Source organism: Cyanistes caeruleus, chromosome 6 (genome assembly GCF_971803275.1).
Source record: "Cyanistes caeruleus chromosome 6, bCyaCae1.hap1.1, whole genome shotgun sequence".
Lineage (NCBI taxonomy): Eukaryota > Metazoa > Chordata > Aves > Passeriformes > Paridae > Cyanistes > Cyanistes caeruleus.
The window spans coordinates 36,431,644-36,453,480 of record NC_141706.1 but is presented as its reverse complement, the minus strand read 5'-3'; the positions used below and the strand labels follow the sequence as shown (position 1 = coordinate 36,453,480).

Here is a 21,837-nt window from a genome sequence, read left to right as displayed (position 1 = left end):
CCGATGAGATTGCTTCATGAAATAAAAGAAGCCATGTCTGCATGTCTCTGGGGAAAATGTAATATTAACCACCATTTATAGTACATGCTATTCATACATCTTCGGTAGGTGAACTATTCTTTACCAGGATTTTTGCAGGATTTAAAAAAGTAATTTCAGTGAGTTCCATGTTGAACAAAACCCTCCGTTTTTTCTGTGTCAGTGCCAGCTATTGCCCATCATCCACTTTTTATTACCAATCATTAACTGCAGAGATTTTTCAAACATGAAGACCATAGAGTCTGTGTGATTTGTGATGTCTGTACATACACATTTAATTAAAAAAATTCCATTTCTAAAACTGTATTTGGATGCATTTCAGACTATGTAGCAGCACAGTGAAATATTCAGCACAAAGCACATCGAGCTTCAAATATTTAAACTCATCCATATGCCTTAGACAATCAACAAGAAATCATAGAATATGATGATTGATTGCCGTTAATATAAAAATACCATCCTGATGATGGTAATTCTGCTTGGCTGACTTAATTGTGAAGGTGATGGACACCTTGTTTCTAGTATTTATGTTAATCACCTAAGGATTTTTTGTTCAATAAAGAAAAGGGTTTTTTTGCTTTTGATTTGGGATTTACTGGGTTCTACCTCTTAATTGGTAGAACGAATATTGTGTTTTGGAACTAGTCATGACACTATTAATATACTGTATTTTCTGTTACTGATTTTGAGAACATTTTTCTTCTCCTGATTTCAGGTTGGGTGGGACTATATCTGCATACAAGATAGTGCCAGACGAAATAGAAGAAATCAAGGTACAGTATTACTGCTTTTCAACACTGAATTTCTTTGTTTGAAAAATTACAGAAATGTTACAGAAATGTTACATTAAAAAGCCATGTTATTTCTTGCTTTGAAGTGTATCATAGGGGAGAGAGGAAAGTGTCTAAAATAAAATTACTAGATCCATATTTATGCATCAAAAATAGAATTTTAGTTATTTTTACAAATACAGTTTACCTTCAGCTTAAGCTGACTTCAGCAAGATTTGTCTGATGCCAGAAACCTGTGTAATTCAACCTATTTCTGTTTTGCTACCTGAAGACAGATGGAGGACTATGATGAACACTGAGTTATATTTTCATAACAAAAAATATGTATAGTGTCCTTCTGCTTTTGAGATCTAAAGCACATCTATATTTTTCAATATTGTCTGTCTTAAGAAGGAGATAGTATGATGTCAAAAAATCATTATAAGCTCAAAATATTGTTATAAGCTCTTTGGTTTTGAGTAGTGACAACAAGAAATACTGAAGTTTACCTTCAAAGTAAAGTGCATTGTAGCAAAACTCACTTTGGCCAAGTCCACTCCTGAAATGTACTTCAGCAATTTGTGTCAGTTTTGTTTTTCAGTGGAGTGAAAGATGGGTACTGGGGGGGAGGGAGGGGGATTTTGGCCGGGATCTGATAGCACAGTTTTGTGTAGCTCATTCTTTATTCGCTTGTTAGTAGGTCAGTCTGACATACTGCTTGCTCATTGTGATTGCTTAACCCGCTGTGCTGTTTCACATACTCATTTTCAGCTGTGCAAAGAGGATTAAGAATAGTTCTAAAATCTTGTGAAGGGAAATGACTGTATAATATCTGATGTAGACATGACTTTGCAGTGTGCAAATGGTGAGAATTTATTCCTCTTCAATTAGTATCAAACCCACTGCAAGCAAGTCACTGCACAGCGACTGCCTGTATCTGCATCAGTCAAAGTTATCACACCATCATGGTAAAATTTATTTTTGTCATCTAAGATTCATGGACTCCTCTATCCTGAACTTTATCGAGGGGAGCATGATTTATTACTGGATATATCCAGCATTCAGACTTCAGTCTTGGAATAAAGGAAAGAAAGAGTAGAAAGAAAGAAGCCTTTCAAAATTTAATAGCGGTATTTTCATGATGCTCAGAGGAGTGCTCCAAAACTGTTTAAAAAAATTACAAAAACCCTAAACCACAATCTTTTTCCTTTAATGTAACAAAACTAATACCACAGATATTTTGTTAATGTTGAAGATGAAGAAAGCTGATATTTCTGGCTTCATCATACTAAACTGAGTTCAGCGAGCAAAGAAAAATGGATTGTTCAGAGATAAGAAATAATTTTACTTTTAGGAACTTCCTGCAAGATTAGTAGTCACAGGAATCTGTCGCATACTTAGGAAAACTGTTCTGAATTTTCAGCTTTTTCTTACTTAGCTGGTGTTTAAGTGCTTGAGATCCTAGGAAGCATCAAAGGCTGGGTTACTCATTAGTCTCAGTTGTGTCAGAATATAAGTGTGGAGGAAGGTTTTAATTGTTCAAAGTCAGAGCTATATAAAGTGTTGGGGAAAAAACTCTTCCTTTACTTGTTTCAGTTACCTGTCCTGTCTTGTTCAGGTAATGGGGTTTTGAGGTTGTGTTGGCAGTCAGGCCACTTCTCACACCTCAAATGATTGCATTTCTCAAGCTGCAGTACATGTTATTTGTGTTAAACAAGAGACTACTGGAAAATGCCAATGCAGACAAATATATATTGGGTATCAAAAAGTATTGTTTTGTACATATGTATTGTGAATAGCAACTAGTAAACAGCAAGATGGAGTATCCTTGCAATAAAGGTAGGGGGTAGCTTTAACATCTGAAAGGCTCTCCTAGCTGATTTGAGTAGAAAAAGGAGAGAGGAGAAATAGAAGGCAAATCAGCTTACTGGAATATTGCTTCTAGAGAGAACAAAATCTTCTTCCGTGCGCCTTAATTCAGTTATTTTGCATCACAACTATCTCTCTCCTCTTTAAACATGAAATGTGAAGGAAGTTAATTTGATGAAATATGCAAAAATAATAGCTTCCCTTTTAAAATCTGATTTAACTCGATGGATTGTTGAATTATATTTATGCAAGTTGTATTTTCATGTTTTCTGATAGTCCTTTAAAAGTAAGCTCAAAATAACTTAAGAGGAAAACCAGTGTATTGATTTAGCTAGTTCATGTAACTACATCTTAGGTAGAACACCACTGCAGGCATATGGATGAGGAATACTTACGGCAGAAGTGATAACCTGTACCCTAACTAGTCTCAGCCACCATACCAAGCTTAGGAAGGATTGTGTGGAACCAATCACCACTACAGTTCCACAGCATCTGTATCAGTCTGAAACGAAGTGTCATGAAACCTACCTTCCCTAGATTTTTGTCATAGGTACTTAGGTTCTCAAAGTGAGAGCACTCAACAGGTAGCCTTACCTAGATACCATCACGGCTTTCCTTCCTGAAAACTCTTCTAGAAGATAGATATGTCTTCTATTACATGATATTCTACTTCAATAGAAGAAGCTTTCAGAGACTGCATGACTGGATGTACTACCACCTGCATTGCTGTCATTGCTCTACACCAGTTAAAGCAATGTCACTTCGTTTTCAGTACTTGCTGGTTTTAAAATACTTCTGGAACCGATAAAGACAGTAAATATAGGAACTGCAGCACATTTCTGAGAAAGTGTCATTGTTTCAACTTTCTCTAGACTTCTGTTCTCATCAGAATATTTGTCCTGTAAGCAACAAGCTTTTCAAACTAGCAAAAAAGCATTGTCAGATTTCAGCCTTGTTCCTCACCTACCTGTAACAGTGTGTGCCTGAAGGAGAGGTCTTCCAAGCCAAATGATTTCATGTTCGTAGGGCCTGGTGAGCATATCAGGAAACATTGGCTTTGATGAACAGCAAGGAGATTGTCTCAAGAATAAAGAGAAATTAATGACTATTACAGATTAAGGAAAATTTCCATGATGTGCCTATACATTTATGTATCATCTTTCAGTTTGTAGTACCATGAGAGATGGTCTTTCTGATTTCCACATTCTGCCATTACAAAGGAAATATATGATGTGGTAAAGGGTGCTTGTTATAGAAGAAGACTTAGAGAATGAGAAAATCACTCAGTAACAAATTTCTAAAAAATGTACTTGGTTTGCTAGGATTTGCATGTCAACAGCAGAAATAAATTTAATTGTTTTGTGTTGGGTTTTTTATGTGCTTTTGTACATACTTTTCATGTAGATATATGCATGCATCTCATCTCAAGACCAGAAATTGATTTTGTAGCAGGTCCTTAATTCATGAAAGTAATATGCACAAGAAAGACATTGCCAGAACATTTCATTCCTATAATATTTGTACCATGAGACAGATATTCCAGTGTAGAGAAAAAAAGCTAAGTGGTTGCCTCCTGTGGTAATTAGTTTTAAGAAATCTTGTTAGAAATATTATGTTAGTGCTGGTTGTAAATTGTAAATTTAGATTAGTAAAACAGTTCTGGAGCAAGGTGGGAGTGGTTTGTTAATTCCATTAACCACCCTTTCACACAGAGACACTTTATGCACCTCAAGGAACACTCGTAATTCTTCTATAGATACTCTTCAAATGAAAACATATATGCATGAAGTATTGAAGGTTGCATTTAGGACTACAGTCATTTTCCCCTGAATAATGGTAGGATAGCTCTCTTTTTTTCTGTAGGAGTATGTGTTAACTCATTAGTTTAATATATGAAAATTTTTATGCACAGCTGAAACACATTCTTCTCAGATTGTCTTTGGTCTTTGAGAAAGTAGGCACTACGATAATGATCCAAGAGAAGAAAATGATAAAACTATGAGGGAGAGTGAAGTAGCCAGAAAGGAAATAGTGAGTGTATTCTTAAGAGGTCAATTGCCCTACATGACTTAGAAATTCAAAAGATCTTAACTTTTCCACACAGTCATTTTTTAGGAGCATCTTAGGAACAAAGGAAGTTGATTTCAGTGTCAGTGAGATGTATTTCAGAGCAAAGCTGTACTCCTTGCCATCAGAAATATGCAGCTTTGATATGATTTTAGTTAAAATCAGTCTATTCCGAGACTTTATCAGTAATGATTTGGTTTGCCAACTTTGTGGTGTCATTTACCTACATAATGCTGTATCCCAGAATCTGTTCTTTTTGCTGGTAAGAGCAGCTGATGAAACTCATGCAAACTTTGTGTGCAGCCAAGAGGAGCTGGCCTTGATCATTCAAAGCATTTTCATATTTATCAATGTGTGGCAAAAATAAGTAGCTATTTCAGCAAGTGCCAGTTTGTCGTCCCGTATTAAAAAAAACCAAAAACATGAAAGAGAGGTAGTCATAACTACTGTGGTGGATAGTCCACAAGAACAGGGTTGTGGCTGAAAATATTTAGACATCACAAAACTGGTTTTCTGTCTCCATAGCAGAGAGTGGGGAATTTAATAGCATTAGTATTTAAATAGCTCTTGCATCTTCTGCAGAATCAACCTTGCTTTACATGAGCAAGGAGATGTACTGTCATCCCAGTTTTGCATAGGAGTTTAAGTTCTGGATATGGTTTACTTCATCACTGTGTGGATATTCACCTGCCAATTGTATCAGCACTGGGCAAGGATCTTCACAATAAGTTTACCCTAAGTTTATGATGGGAGGCATGAGAAGTAGATGATAATACTAAGATTATTGTTAATTTATCTGTTTGGATCCAGCACAAATAAAAAGGTTTGCGCACTCAGAATAAGTTTTTTTGAAGAGGCTCAAGCTGTTAGAAGTGTGTACTCCCACTAATCCTAAAGCACCAAGAAACTTTGCTATTTACCTTGCAGGAATGACAATTCTGGTTCTCAGTTTATCTACCCATGTTTTCCTTCTTCTGCATCCCAAATGATAATTACTAACTCACAGCACAAGAGCTCTTACTAAGAATGACATAAACGGAACATACATTGACTGTCTAGTGAGTATTAACAAGTGGCATCTCCATAGACTCTAGAGCTTACAGATACAAGTTTAAAAAGATTTAAAGGGCATATGTGACAGTCATGTCACATGTCGTTTCATTAGATTGCAAGTTATACGTGTTGGCTAAAACTGAGGACTTGTCTTTTAACTCTCTTAACGTGCACTCAGAGTCTGACCGTCCAGTAGATAGTTTCATTGGACTCTTGCATCCAGGTAAAGAAGGTTTCTAAAACCTTTTGCAAATGTCATAACCTGTAACAAGAAATTGACACTGAGATGTCAGCTTAGTGTACGAAATCCCCGATAAACTTGCAGATTTGGTTTTCCTACTTGCATCTTGGGTTTTTACAAAGACTTTCTTATGGACATGAATCCAACTAGGATAATTGAGAAGTGGGATGTGTTAAGCTAAAACAACTTTATATCTCATCATATTTCCCTGCAATCAAAACTCACCTGATGTAAACACAGATTTCTTCCTGAGTTAATTTCCAGATTCTGAATTAGCCGAGTCAATCACTGACTAGTGTTCTTTTTCAGGCTGTATGTGTCATTGTTTAGATGACAGAAAACTGAGTTTTCACTTGGCTGTATTAATGCTTAAATGTTGTTACAGATGTTGTTTCCATGCTAGAGAGAGCTAAAGTTTTGTGTGTGGGATTATGTGACAAAAATGTCAAAAACTTTATATAAAAACAAAAAATTATTTTCCTTTAATTTTCATCCACATGTATGCATTTGTGCTACAAGCTAGAGGTTTGCAACCCCTGCAGTATTGATAATGTACTCTTGGCCATGCATTTGTCCTTCACTCTTGTAGTTCTTGTCAACAGTTGATTATTTATATTATATTGCTCCTAGTTGACTGTGATTTCATTATCTTTTGTATTATGTAATTTTTTCTCCTCTTGAGTCCTTTGTTGATTTAAGTTTTGTTTCTTCAAAAACATTGGTGAATTTTCCCCTTTTTGTGGAAATCGCAGTCTGTACACTGCAGAACATTGGGTTCTGGCTCTAGGCTTTTGGTGCCAGGCATGGCTGTGCAACCCTGAATGGTCCAGGCACAGTCTCACACCAGTGAAATGAGTGTTTCATAAGAATGCCTTTCTATTGTGGGATTTTTCTCCCCCCACCTATGAAGCCAGTAGTAGTTGTGAATATCAGTTTTGACTTTTGGATCGTTTCTGCTCTGATAGGTTTGAGACTGTTTTAACTTGGAGGACATGACTGTTCTCCATGCTATAACTTCTGCTATCTCAAGTTTTTGTGTAGAAACTCCCTAGGGAGTACTCATTGAAGGGGCTTTTCATCTGTTTCTCTCATCTTCTGTGGATGATGGATACTCACTGCAATCACAGACTCTCGACCACAAAAACCACCTTTGCAAAAAGAATGTAAAATGAGAGATGGCTGAAGTGTCTATCAAACTCTGATCTAGGTCTGCTAAATGTATCAAAAGCATTCCTCTGCTTTCCTGGCAGGGGCATCAAATGCCCAGACACTTCAGATGAAAGAGTATACTCACTAACTTTCCACATGAAAATAGGAATTGTCACTTCTTGTTTTCCTGCTGTCTTCCATCTTATGTTTCATAGGCTTTGTGGCTTCAGAGATTCCATGTCTCTAGAAATGACAGATGAGACAACCTCACCAAGTTACCTTGCTCTTCTAGGTTGTCTTGAATATAGAAAACACTAAAGCATTGCTATAAATTCCTGTTCCCTAATGTGAGGATGATTTAAGAGAATGCATTTTAAATTGTATTGTGTAATTTAGTCTTATGAACACACAAAAATTTAGCCTGATTTGCAGATCATGGAATATTGCAGGGAAGGGAAGGGAAGGGAAGGGGGAAGGGAAGGGGGAAGGGAAGGTAAGGTTGTGGATCCATTTAAGTTGAAATGCAAACAAGACAAAACAAGACAAAATCATTTTAGTAATAGTATTATTTACTTTATAAAGCAAACAAAATAGCTCTGTAGCTCTCCTGAAAAGAGAACAAAAATAGCTGAAAGTTAATTTACAAGACAAACCACTATATTGTTCATCCTTTAAGCATTTCTGGTTGCCCAGCATTTAAGCTGTTGCCCTTAAGAGGGGACATTAATGGGTATCAGATTTTTCATTACTACAGACCTGTTTGTCTGTTCAGTCTTTCTTAATTAAATATGTTAGAAACAGGATTTGAACTCTCTTGTTGTTTTCCAGCATAAAAAATATCTCTGCCTCTCTCTGTGGCTGTAGGAACCAATCTTGTCTAAATTCCTCCTGGCTTTCTTTCATTTTCCATTTTTGCTAAATACAAATCTTCATACCAGCCATCACCTGAAACCTATTTGGTTCCTAGGGCATGTTCTGACCAGCTCTAGCACAATCTCTTGTACTTTTCAGTGCCTTCTGTTCTCACTGGAAAAGTAATTTCTTAAATGGGATGTCACTTAGCATGAATGAGAGGAGAAAACATGCTCAGCTTCATTAAGCAGCAAATAGCTTTTGGCAAGTGTATAAGTAAATCAAGTTTATATAAAAGCCCTAATCATTTTCCACATGACCTGTTACGTTAAGTTTTGGTTGGTTTTATTTACCCTGTAAGAATGTATTCTGATGATTCTTACTTGAGATCTGTAAAGGAAAAATGTTACCCTATCAAAACTGATAATATCATAACTAATTAAGGGCTTGACTGAGTTTGAGGGAGATCAATATTACCTTCATTTCTTGTGGTAAATTTATTTCTGAAATATATTCTTTCTTTTTACAGTTGTCACAATAGGTGAATGCTGGACCTGTATATATAAGAAAAAAAGCCATCAGGGTTTTTTTGGTTTGCTTTTTTTAAAAAAAAACCTCAAACCTTCAGGTTCTGTATGCTGGTTATATATAGGGAAAAAGGTATGAGGAGTGATGTTTAGGGTCTTTTTGTTTGGATTTTGGTTTTTTTTTAATAACCCTCGGTTGTACAGCTATTTACAGGTTGTATCTTAGTGAATTATGAAAATTACTGTTTGTGGAGAAATGAAATACTGCAAATAAGGACATTAAAATACTGAGTAATTGGGTGACAAACCATCTGATGAAGTTCAGCACAGATTAATGTTAAATGATGTGTACAGGAGATGTGAAAAAATCCCCAATTTCAATTTACATATAAAGCAGAAGTCTCTAATTAGACTACTATGATCCAAGAATAAGGGCTGAGCAGTGTACTGAAGTGGTTACTATCAGCTCAGTGTTCAAGAGCAACTGAAGGGCAGAGGCATGGGAGCTCTCGGGGTGGACTGAGGAGGAAGGAACCAAAACCAGAACACTGAACCTTTTCTCTTATGCATGAGCCTCTGGTGCCACACCATGTACAATGGCATGTGAAGGGCTGGTCCCCTAATCATAAAAGTGGCACAGTAGCGCTACAAAAGATTTAGATTCAGATTATAAAAGTAATCTAATTTACAGAAGCACTTTTGTGTGAGGAACAGATAAAGAGAGGGGACAGAAGTGTTCACAAGTGGCACATTCTATAGGATTTCAGCAACATTCTTCCTTATTTATACTGCAGTTTTAAAATTAACTCTCATTCTTAATTTATGCAAATTTTAAGACTGCCTGAAAGCAGATGCCAAAGTTTTGATTACGTGTTTTCTATTGAATTCTATTGATTATAAGGAAAAAAAAGAAATAACACAGCACAACAGTCATCTATCAGAAACCAGTTTAATATACTGTATTTTTCTGAAAAAGATTTGCAACTGGTAGGCAGATAATTCTCCTAGAATAGTGTCGTTTATTTTGCTTTTATAGTGTATTTTCAAATGATTTTTGAGGTTGAGTTTTAATACTTAATTGGAAACCACGGTAGGAAGACACCAAAAACTACACAAGCCTCCCTGTGATATGCAAGCTTGTAAACTGTATGAATAGAGTGATGCTTAGTACTTCACTGTGTAATTGCACCTCATTCAACTTCTCTAATAATTAATTAGGTTTTTTGTGGTGTCCTATTCCTGTTAGCGACCACTGTCTAAAACAGAATGTGAAACATGAAATGTTTTTAACAGAAAACCAACCAAAAACTTCTTTCAAGGAGACATCATAAGGTAATGGTATAAAAGTATTGACATGTTGAACTGTGCCTTGAGGCATTTTATTTGCTCAAATACTTCCTTTTATCATTTGCACAAGATTGGTTGAGATGAGATTTTGTGCTGATGAGCTGTATCTGAGCGCCAATATAAAATGTATAAGTGGATTCTATGTTTTATTGAGTATGTTGGGTAAGTGGCTCTTCCCATCTCTGATAGTGCACAGAGCTGGAATGTTGGCTTAGCTGATGTCCTGAAGGCTGCCAAAAATGGATGTCTTCCAGCAAAATAAAATCAGAGCCAAGTGTGTAGAGACAAATTTAAAAATGCCTGCCTTAGCCCCAGCCACCCTGTCCTTGGTGCCAAGAACTGAACATCTATCTTGAGTCATGTCTGTGTTACCAAGTCACGCAAACCAGTAACGTGCATGCATCTGTAAAATAGAGCATGTGGTGCTGGAGATCCAGCATACATCATATGTTCTTTGGTATGTTTTGTTTCAAACTACTTCTAGTATCATTCTGTGTGCCTTTTAACAGCTGGAGTGGATTACACATGCTGCTGAAGTCCATCTTCCAAATAAGCTTTATCTGAAAGGATTCCAGTTCATATGATCAAAGGCTATTCTGCAATATGAGCCAAAGTCTGTTAAGCAGAGAGCTATTGAAAGTGCTGTTTTGTACGAACAGGCTGTGGTAGATGTGTCCCAAGCCTCCAGCCAGCACTTGTATTCCCATAACACAGCATGTCAGGTTACAGATGTGAAATTCATAATACAGCACCATTGTTACTAGTGAAACTATTGTCTGAGCTAAGTACTTAGTGCTTACTGCCCAGCCCTTCTGGCAGACTTCAAAGAAAAAAACCCAATGATCTAGACCAGTTGTCTGCAAATGATTTGATCCTCTACTTCATCAGTAAAGAATTTTTGAACATTTACCCACCAGTAATATTTTCTAATATTCTAATATTAGATTCTAATATTAATTCTAATATTTTCACTACAGTGGATCATAGAATTATTTGCTTGGAAAAGACCTCAAAGATCATCCAGTCCATACATCAACCCCAGGACTGCCAAGTCTTCTGCTAAACCATATCCCCAAGTACCCCATGTCTTTTAAAAACTTCCATGGATTCTACTGCTTCTCTGGGCAGTCTGCTCCAATGCTTCATAACCAATCCAAACCTTCCCTGGTGCACCTTGATGTCTTTTTCTCTTGTCCTGTCACTTGTTACCTGAGAGAGGAGACTTGTCCCCACCTTGCTACAATCACCTTTCAGGCAGGTGTAGAGAGCAGTAAGATTCCACCTAAGACTCCTCCAGGGTGAACAACCCCAGCTCTCTTAGACATTGGTCTACTCCATATTAAAAAGACTTCAAGTGTTAAGGAAGGAGGTCCAACAGGTATATTATCAGGCTGAAAGAAATTCTTCTCCTGAAGTTTGCTTCTGTATCATGATAAAGAAGCTTTCCCAAAAGCTTCCACTGTGTTGTGTTGGGATTTTTTCCAAGATAAAAAGCCTTATTGTGTCCATTAGCATTGATAACCATTATATTTCATCTGCTGTTTAGTTTGTGTGGTCAATAGTTTGTGGAACTATTTCTTTAAATGGTTTTTACCTAAGGGAACTGGTAAGTGATGCCATCAGTCAAGAAGAGGACGCAAGAGCAGGGTGCGTCTTGGGGAGAGGCATCAGATTCCTAAGGAAGTGGGACTGATACGGACAAATTAATTCAGAGAGCTATAGTTCTAACAAAAGCCAATTAGTTTTGCCATGGTGCATGTAGAAAAGACTGAATAACTATTTGAGAGGACAACAGTAGTATTATATATTTGGGTGCAAGATTATGTGTTTTGCCAAACAGAATGTTTTGGTATTGCAAGACAAATAATGTAATTTGTTGTGTCCAAAGTCACAATATATGCTCTTCTGGATTATCTTTGAACTCTCTACAAAAGTGTTTCTTAGCATGCACCTATTTAGGCAAAGAAAACAAATCTTTTCAAATTAAAGTCTAGTATAAGATTGAAGTTTGATGTTTTCCTTTTCGTTTCTGCTGTGGTTTTGATATTTTCATTTTCTGTATTCCTTCATGATAAAATAGGTAGCATTTTGATATTATTTCCCGTAATACTGATTCTGTACTTTTCAATATCAGTAGGATTTCAAAAATTCTGTGACTCCATTGTCCTAAAGGAAAGGTATAAGCAAAGAAATGCCTCTGAATCCTCAGAGCTCAGTAAAGGTGGAATGGTTGAAGGGTTTTACTTTTTAAAATACCTTCTTATAAAAAAGACACAAAAATTTCTAGAATTGTTCTGGCAGAAACGATTCCATTCAATTTCAGCTGCCTTATCATTATGACAAGATTAGGTGGGATTCTAAGACTGCAAAGGTAACACATATACTCTCTTTCAGCATTTCTGCATGGAATGACACTTTTATTTTCTCTAATTATTTATCACCTGCTTTGTTACTGTTATGCTCAATCAGAATACCCTTGATTTTAAAATTACAAATATGGTAACATTTTCTCTGAATAGCTTCAGTAGCATGATGACATAAGCCTCTCTTTTAACAAATAGGCTGATCCTCTATGGAAATTTGTACTGCTCAGTTCTGTCATTTTAAAGGGTTCTTCTGTGTTCTTGGTAGTTGAACATAATTTAACATGAGTGAGAATTACCTAAGATGTATCACTCTGGAAAATAGAACTTTGTATCTGAGAATACCTTATGAAGATAAGAGCTTAACATCAGGATGTTTTAAAATTCTTGCCCTTCTTTAACAAAGCAGAAAATAACCCTTCTTTATGTATTTGGAATGTGTTCTGTATTTTAGTAAGTATTTCTAGGGAATAATGCTATATAAAACAGGCAATGTGTAAAAATAGAGCTGTCTGTCATTTGGGACACTGAAGCTAACACTTGAGTTTTATGGAGTATCTTGAGGCTCTAAATGACAGTAGACAATTATTGTCAGGCTGTTTTGAAGGAAAGATGACCGTGTTTAAAATCAGAGAGTTATAAAGAACTGCTTTACATACAAAAGATCCAAATGCCTCTAAGTAGTGTTCCAAACTGTGAATGCTTCTGTTGGTGAGAAATCCAAAGGGATTGTTATATTTTGAAAAAAAAAAAAAAAAAAGAATATATGTGAAGTGGTATGCTCTCAGTGTAATTAAAGCTTTTGCAAACATGGTACCAGCTACAGAGTTGATTTGTGACACACCCAGCAAAAGAACTAAGAAATCAAATCTCACAGATAATGGAAAACTCTGTGTTTTATGGGGCTTAAATATTTTCTGCAGACCTGATTATTAAAACATTTTAATCATTTATCCAATAACTGATACACAGACATGAAGCTTTCTTCATAATGACACAGTTCCCTGTATTTGCCATTCTACTTTAATTAAAACAACTGAGCTACACCACAGGTATTTGGGTACCCAGGTGTTTTTATAATGTGTTATTATACTTAAATGTTTTATATGAAACAACATGTAGATTTTAGTATGTGTGTGCACATTGAGAATACTTTGAATTTCAGTATTTTGTTGATATAGTATCTTAAACTCTTTAAAGACTAATCCTATATTTGGAGAAATAGTATTTTAACAGAGTCCTAGTTTTGCAACAGGAAAAACAGCTGATTATGTTGCAGTTCATCTAACACCATGGCAATTTCATAATGTACAAAGTGGGAAGACAAAAAAAGAGAAGGCTTTTCCTTACTGATAGAATAAATAGGTAATTTCAGAGTAGCTTTTGTTGAGAAGCTTTTTAAATTCACTCTGCTGGAGCTCTACCAATGAAAAGATTATTGGATATGTTTGAGCGCTTATATTGCCCTCTGAGAATGGCTAAATAATAGGGAAAGAAAACTAAAGCAAATATTCTTGCTGTACTTATGTATTTTGAATATGTATGAAACAGGATATTAACACATGATCAGCTATTTTCAAATGTTATCTTTCCTTGTGGTTTTAATTAAGAATTTATTCTGTCATAGAATCATTCACTTGTAAAAGACCTTTAAGACCATTAAGTCCAACTGTAAAACTTTACACTGCCATGTCCACCATTAAATCATATTCCTAAGTGCCCCGTCTAAAAGTCTTTTAAATACCTCCAGAGACAGTGACTCCAGCACTTCCATGAGCAGCCTGTTCCAATACTTAGTAACCCTTTTGGTGAAGACATTTTTTCATAAGATGCAGTCTAACCACCCTGGCACAACTTGAAATGGCTGCCATTCCTCTTATGTAATATATATTTTTTAATTATATGGCATAAATATGTCATTTATTTATTATTTATTCCTTGTAAGATACCACCACCACCCCCCACCCCTCCACCCCTGACTCCTTTCAGGTGGTTGTAGAGAATGGTAAGGTCTCCCTGAGCCTCCCTTTCTCCAGGCTAAACACCTCCAGCTCCCTCAGCAGCTCCTCATCAAAAACTCCTGCTCCAGACCCTTCACCAACTTCATTGCCTGTCCTTGGATACATCAGCAGCAGTTTCAACCTAGTTCTTCAAACTGCTACATGGGGTACAAGTTTTCCTCTGACTGTGTATTTAATGTCACACTTAAATCGCTTCAACATGTAGGTTTCAAAATCAGGAATAAGATACAATGCATCAAGCACAAGTTATTTGTCAAGCCCTGACAAGAAGTTTCTTTTACACACTGGGTGGATAATAGCTTAGTAATGCAAATTAAAAAAAAAAAAAAAAAAAAGAAAGAAAATTGAAACTTTGGTATAAACAGTTAATTTAAAATGGTTTTCTAGATCATTGGTATTTCTCTCATGCAAAACTGCCCACGGAAACCTGATTTTTTGCTCTTTGCCATTGTAGATTATCTGTGGAGAACTGAAGGTAACATCCAAAGTACAGAGTTTGCAAAAGAATTAAACATTTTCTTATCAGACCTCAGTCAGACACTGAAATCTATCCAAAGAACAGAGATTACTGATGAATTCTTTTGTATCAGTAGGTCACTGAGAAATTTAACATCTCCTTACAAAAACATGATTATAATAAAAGGAGCCTAAAGGTGTGAAGTGTGTTTATTCTTTTAGACTGCAATTATTTCCTGAGCAAAATAGTATTCTCTTGTCTGTACTGTAAATTAGGATGGCCAGATGTTAACTTGGTAGTTAAGACCTTCAACCAAGTATATTTAATAGAAGTGGTAGTTTCTTTTCCTGTGCCTCAGTTTTATCATGGGTATTTATTAGGCTTTTTTTTTTTCCTAAGGGTCAAAATTATAGGAAATTCAAATTTATTTTTTTTAAAAAAAATAGTCTTATTACTGTTGGTTTTTAGTGTAGAAAGCTGTATTCTGTTTGTTCAAATAAAATATATTTAGTGTAGCCAATGGTCTTATATTTTCTTGGTGATATTTTGAAATTTGGGTGACAGACAAAAATTGCTGAGAGTTTCCTGCGAAATATATATGCTTTTGGAGTTAGAAGTGAAAGCTGAAACAGGAGCTAAAGACTTAATGGACTATTAAATGATCTGTGACATTTAGGAAGGAATAGCTATGAAAGGTTTGAAAATTGAGTTAATTTTTTCAAGTTGATCAGAATGGATGGTTACAGCTACAAAGCCAACATACTGTGCTTAGTTAGATTCAATGGTATGAATGTAAAGGCTCTTGGAAGATTGCTGCTGTAGAATTACTGGGTTCCTGATTGACCTGATATTTAACCACAGATTTATAATTCTTAGCAGAAGGAAAAAAAAATCTTTGATTCCTTTTTAATGTTTTGAAATATCATAGTATTAATGGGCCTGGAGAAAGAACTCTTACAGGACAGAAAATACTTGAATAGTAATTGCAAGAAAAAAGCAAAGGCCTCTCCTGTAGTCAGAAGTGATGGGTCTTGAAATGAAAAGGGAATTGTATGTGTGTGTTTCCTGTACTGGGACAGAAAGCAAGAGAGGGAAGCACCAGGTTCTTTCTGGATCTCAGTAAGAACAACAGCAACAAAGAGCTGAATTAAATACCTGCTTTCATAAAGCAAAGGAAGAGGAGGAATATAGGTAGGAAATAAATCTTACTCCCTTCAGATGCTGGGAACTGTGTGTTCCTGCAGCATCAGATCAATCTGTGGATGGATTTCTCCACTCATGAGAAATTTTTGCTACTCTTTTAGATAAAGGAAGGCCATGCTGGTGGTGTAATCACCAGTGCTGAAGAGGAGCTGCCTACAGACTCCTTCATTACAATGAGGTGGATGAGTCTGTCCTTTGGCCAAAGAGGTTTGTGCAGCATGACACATTCCTGAAAACCATGCCAAATACAGGCCAGCCTTCTGTGGGAACTTCAAGGGAACTGTTACGTGGATTGTTATGTACAATGGCCTCCTGGTCAGGAGCACAATATAAGCAATGTTATAAACAAAACAGTGCGTGGTCCTTGATTTCCAGAGGGTGTAGCCTAGTTGTTGCTCACAGATGAAATTTATTGCCTGTCTCCTCCATCCACTAATGCCACCTACTCTCTCTTACTGAAAATACTATCTGTATGACTGTACTGCCTGTGTAGGCTCTTCATCACTCTCCGGCGCTAAAGTGGCAATTGTCTCTACAAGGGAAAGCAGTAGTCCACATATACTGCATGCATCATAATCCCCAAAGTAGGATGTGTGGGAGATGATACAACTCTTTGAAAGGGGCAATATGCTATTTTTAGTTATTGCGATGAAGCCTTTATTCTAAGTTGAATTGAGCAGTTAACTGTAATGTGATTTGACTCGTCCAGAAAGGTAAGTTTTGCAATTAAATAACTAAAAATCACTTATATAAACATTTTCATGTAACAGACCATATGTTAGAATAATGGTATATAAAGCAGGTGATACACAGTTGAAAAGACTCATTATTTCTTATGCAACTCTCTTTGAATGATATAAATAACTCTGGATTCTGGTAAAGGTTACCATGTGTGTCTTCTTAAATCTTTAAAATAACAAACAAGTACTTCTAGTCCAGAGGGCTTTCCATGAGTTCTGCAAATTGCCTCTAGAAATTACTCATTCTTTAGCAGGGAGAGTTCTGATCAGTGGCATAGGATCTGCTTGGAGGCCTGTCGCTAGTGGAGTCTTTCGAGGTTCAGTACTGGGCTCAGTATTCATTAACTCATCAATTACTTGGGTGAAGGGGAGATGCCTCCTCAGCAAGTTCACTGGGGACACAAAGCTGGGAGGAGTGACTGACACCCCAGAGGGCTGTGCAGCCCCGCAGAAGGACCTCAGCAGGCTGGAGAGATGGGCAGAGAAGAACTGTCTGAAATCAACAGCAGCAAGTGCAGGGTCCTGCCCCTGGCAGGAATAACCCCAGGCACCAGCACAGTCTGGGGCTGAGCTGCTGGGAAGCAGCTCTGTGGAGAAGGACCTGGGGGTGCTGGTGGACACCAAACTGTCCCTGAGCCAGCAGTGCCCTGGTGGCCAAGAAGGCCAATGGGATCCTGGGCTGCCTTAGGAAGAGCATTGTCAGCAGGTCAAGGGAGGGGATCCTGCCCCTCTGCTCAGCCCTGGTGAGGCCTGACCTGGAGTGCTGTGTCCAGTTCTGGGTTCCTCAGGACAAGAGAGACAGGGAGCTGCTGGAGCTGATCCAGTGGAGGATTCTGAAGATGATGAGGGGACTGGAGCATCTCTCTTAGGAGGAAAGGCTGAGGGAGCTGGGCCTGTTCAGCCTTGAGAGGAGGTGATTGAAAGGGGATGTCATCAATGTCTGTCAGTATCTGAAGGGAGGGTGTCAGAGATGGAGCCTTGTGTGGGAATGGTGCCAAACATCTGTCATCCTTACCAAGATTAGAGCAAGAGAATGTTAACCCTAAAGACCCAGCTCATTTGTATGTTTGTTGAGGATGCTGTGAATCTGGGTGGAAAACCACAGTATGAGTATGTTGCATACTGTGATTGAAAACAATCACATGCATGAAATGCTTGAGACATGTTTTGCGTGTCACAAAATTAGCAAGAGGCCCTAAGGATCAATTAGAAGGCAGTGGTTTATCTGTAAACAAATAAACGGGAACTCACATGGGAGAGAGAGTAAGAAGATAAAAACACCACTTGTGGAACTGAAAACTATTGCACTGCATCAATGTTTTTTCTTTGCCAACATCTTGATACCGACATTCTTGATACCGACATTCTGATATTTTATATTTAGATTTTTTTTATATTTAAGTTATTTACTACATTTAGATTTTTCTTTGCATTTGATTCATCACCATTCCATCCAACAGCCAGGCTCTTCTTGGTGATGCCAAACAATAGTACAAGAGGCAGTGGGCAAAATCTGAACAGGAAGTTCCACCTGAACATTAGGAAGAACTTCTTTATTGTGTGGGTGATCAAGCACTGGAACAGATTGCCTAAAGGGGTGTTGGAGACTCCCTTCTTTGCACAAGATTGTGTCCAGGTGATTGTTGAATATCTCTGCAGCAGTCAAGAGACTCGATATGATTGCTGCAAGCCTTTGTAAGGAGAAAGCATTCTATGCTTCTCTCATTCTGGTACTAATGATTAGTATTCTTTTATGATTTAATCAGTAAAGTTTGGCATATGTCTTTAGCAAAACAGGAGACAACAAGTGATTCTGCTTAGAATCTTTTCCATCCTTTCCAACCCTTTTCATGTATTTCTTTGAACTTAATATCTTAGTCAACCTTTATGGCTTGGTTAACATTATGAGACCGGATTGAGCTAGATCTGTTCTGTGAAGCATTTGTTTTATAAATCTTCTGTTTGCTCTATATGTAACAACTTTATCAACTTTAGCAACTTTATCAAATTAGGAAGACTTCTTACGAACTGGTCTCCAGTTTACTTGGCTCAGAAAAATATACATTTTTAAATGTATAAAATTTTATTTTATATATGTGTATTCTTTATCATATAACAAAGTGATAACATATCTTTCTTTATAGCACAAAATTATTTCCAGGAATTTAGGACTTTATAAACAATGGGAGTTAGAATATGAAGCATTTTTTCAAAAGTGCTGTAGGTTTTTGAAATTCTGTATACTATTTTGCCTGAGAGATTTCCAACACCATGAAGGCACATTTGAGCAACCTTAGTACCGTTGCAGATACAAGTTTAATTTATAGCAGCTGCAGAAACAGTTGGAAAGTGATTTTGAGATCTCTTTAGTATTCTGAATGCTTTTATTGCCACCTGATTCCAAGCAATTTTGGTCTCAGGTTGTATCAAAAAAAAATGAGCATTTTAAAAAAATGTTCCAAAAGAGAAATGACCTGAAAGTTTCGGCTCTTAGGGAAAGAAGTCTTTCTGATATGAATTGTTCTGCATTAGTCTTCTTCTGAGTATAAAAGTTGAAATCTTTGACTGGGGTGGAATTGGCTAATGCTAAGACACCTCTGCAAACTGCAATGGAAGCAAATGGTGGCTCATCAAATTCTATGGTAACAGCTTTCAGCCAGTATTATGTAATAGCTATAATCCCTTGGGCCTATAGGAGAGATTCTGCATGGGCTGAATTCTGAAAATGTCTTTCATTTGAAGAGAATGGCCTTTCCAGTTCAGTAATTCAGTCACTCTTGTAAGTTTTGTTCAGTCTTGTAAGTGCAAAAAGGTTTTTCTCTACATTTTACTCTTTGGATGCTTACACTCAGGAATAAGCAATTACCTAATTAGCATGGCAGCCTATTACTAGTTCATTCTATTATTCTTTTATTGTGCTCTATCTTTATTAAAAAAAGAAAAAAACCACAACTGGGGCACATAGGGAAAAATACTTTTTTTCTGTAATGATCATAGTTACTCATTTTTCATTGCCTTCAACAGCTGTTAACATGTTTTTTGCATTAATAACCATCAGTGAATTTCAATTGATTTTTATACTTTCCTTATTGCTTTTGAGAATCATTTTCAGGGTCTCCAGAATTACTCCTACTGAACAGATAATGGAGAAATGCAGACAATCTAATCAGATCCAGAATACTCCAGTCTTCTTTCTTTTGTTGCATATACCTTTCTCCTTGTTGTTTGTGTAGCCCTGTCACAAGAATATATCAGAGCAGGATGTCCGTATCTTCCTTATATTTAGGGAACTAAAGGACATTGCTTTGTTTTGAATGAGGGGGGTTCTTTACTGATGCTTTATTATTTTCTGGAAGCTAAATCTAACATCGATTATTTGACCTGGGAGGTCATTCTCCATCTAAAATTGACACTGAGTAAGTAAGACACTTGATCAGAGTAAGACTATAGCTTTAGTTGTTAGGCCGCATGGCCTGTTACACACACTGGTTGACTAAAATCATTGTATGCACAGTAATCAGATGTTAGAGAATTAATATAGGTGATAGATAGTAGGCTTAAAATCTCTCAGCTGGTAGGAGGATCCACTACAACAAATATGTAGATGATAGCTAGTCTTGCTTCTTTATTGCACAAGAGGAGCTTCTTTAGGATATTTTGTGATTCTAATAAAAGTTACCAGGCAATATCAGAGTGCTGTTCTGGATCCATACACTGAGGCTCAGAACAGTGATTTTTTTTCAGTGAATGGCACCATCATAGTGCACGGTAGGAGCAAGCCACATTATACATTCATTATGTAATTACTCCATCTATGGGACTGTTGTGCTTGACATAAAATGATTGTTACAGATTTTCAGGACCTTCAAAATATGCTGGCACATCTTCTTAACAGCAATTTCTCTGCATATTTAAATAGGCAATTGTATTGACAATATTATTCATCAAAGAGTAATTAATCTATCATAACATCCAGAGATTAAAATGTCTTCTCTAGAGGGCAAGAGCATCTGAGTTGGTAGGGAGATATCTTTTGATTTCCATGCATTTCAGGTCGGTGCTTATCTACCAATACCCTTAATTCTGCTGTGGTTAGGAAAAAGCAGTGTCTGTGTCACCACAGTCACTCCATTCTGGCTTGAACAGTGTCAGTACTTGGAATTCAGGAGCTTGTGAGCATCTATTACAGTCATGCTGCCTTTTTTCCCCCTCACTGATCATTTGGACTAATAGACTAAGGCATTATTGAGGCCTCATTTTTCATACAGTGAAGTGTAATACCGTATTTGACTATTTAAACATACAGAACATTTTGGGTAGGAAGAAGACCATAACTTTTACGTGTGCTACAAAATGGGAATTGTTTCACCTCAGGAGGAACCTATTATCTGTTAGGGCCTTGTTTTTCAGTACTCTAGAATGCTAGCGTTTTTTGCAATACTGCCTGTGGTTATGCTAAAATATACTTGTTGTTTTGGCATGTCATGCAGATGCCTGGTTTAATTGAGCCATACAGCAATTTTATCTGAATTAGGCCTCTAAAATGGTTCTCCTTTTATGGTGTATTGATTGTAAGTTACCACAATTGGCAAACATAAAGAGAAATACTCAGTAAAGACAAAACTGTGGGGTTTTTGTTTTGTGATTTCACCATGTTCTGACGGTGGCTGTAGTCAAAAACAGCTATGTGAGAAACTTCTTTTGTGGTTTTCATAGATATCATATTTTAGCTCTTCCCTCACTCTTCAGATCTTGGGACTCCCAAGCCAAAACATTAATCAGTCTCTAAGGTAGTCAGTTTTTGCTTCTCTCCAGAGTAATGATAGCTAGTAGCATCAAAGTATAATCTAGGCATGCATACTCTATGAGAAAATGATATTGTCTGTATGACATATTTGTTGCCGCTTTGATCTCAGCCCTCTGAATATTTGTTATGTGTTGTTCCTTTGATTTTTTTCTGTATTTTGGTGAGGGTACCAAGTTTCTCTCTCTGACTGAGTACACTGATGTTCACGCATTTCACAACTCACATCTTCCTAACAGCTGATCAGGATGTATTGAATTGTTCATGATTGATCACAGATTCCCACTATTCATGCAGTGGAAAACCTCACTGTATTACAGTGGTTGCTTCTCCCC

The 21,837-nt window shown here is 36.8% G+C and overlaps 1 protein-coding gene across 31 annotated transcripts in view; it reads left to right on the top strand.

Moving 5' to 3' along the window:
• GPHN (gephyrin) overlaps positions 1–21,837 on the top strand; it is a 277,246-nt gene that overhangs the window by 116,519 nt on the left and 138,890 nt on the right. For all 31 annotated transcript variants that reach the window (XM_086892689.1, XM_086892677.1, XM_086892679.1 and 28 more), the window contains one exon: positions 755–812. In XM_086892689.1, the coding sequence (XP_086748815.1) occupies positions 755–812 (58 nt within the window). The remainder of the gene's footprint in view (positions 1–754; positions 813–21,837) is intronic.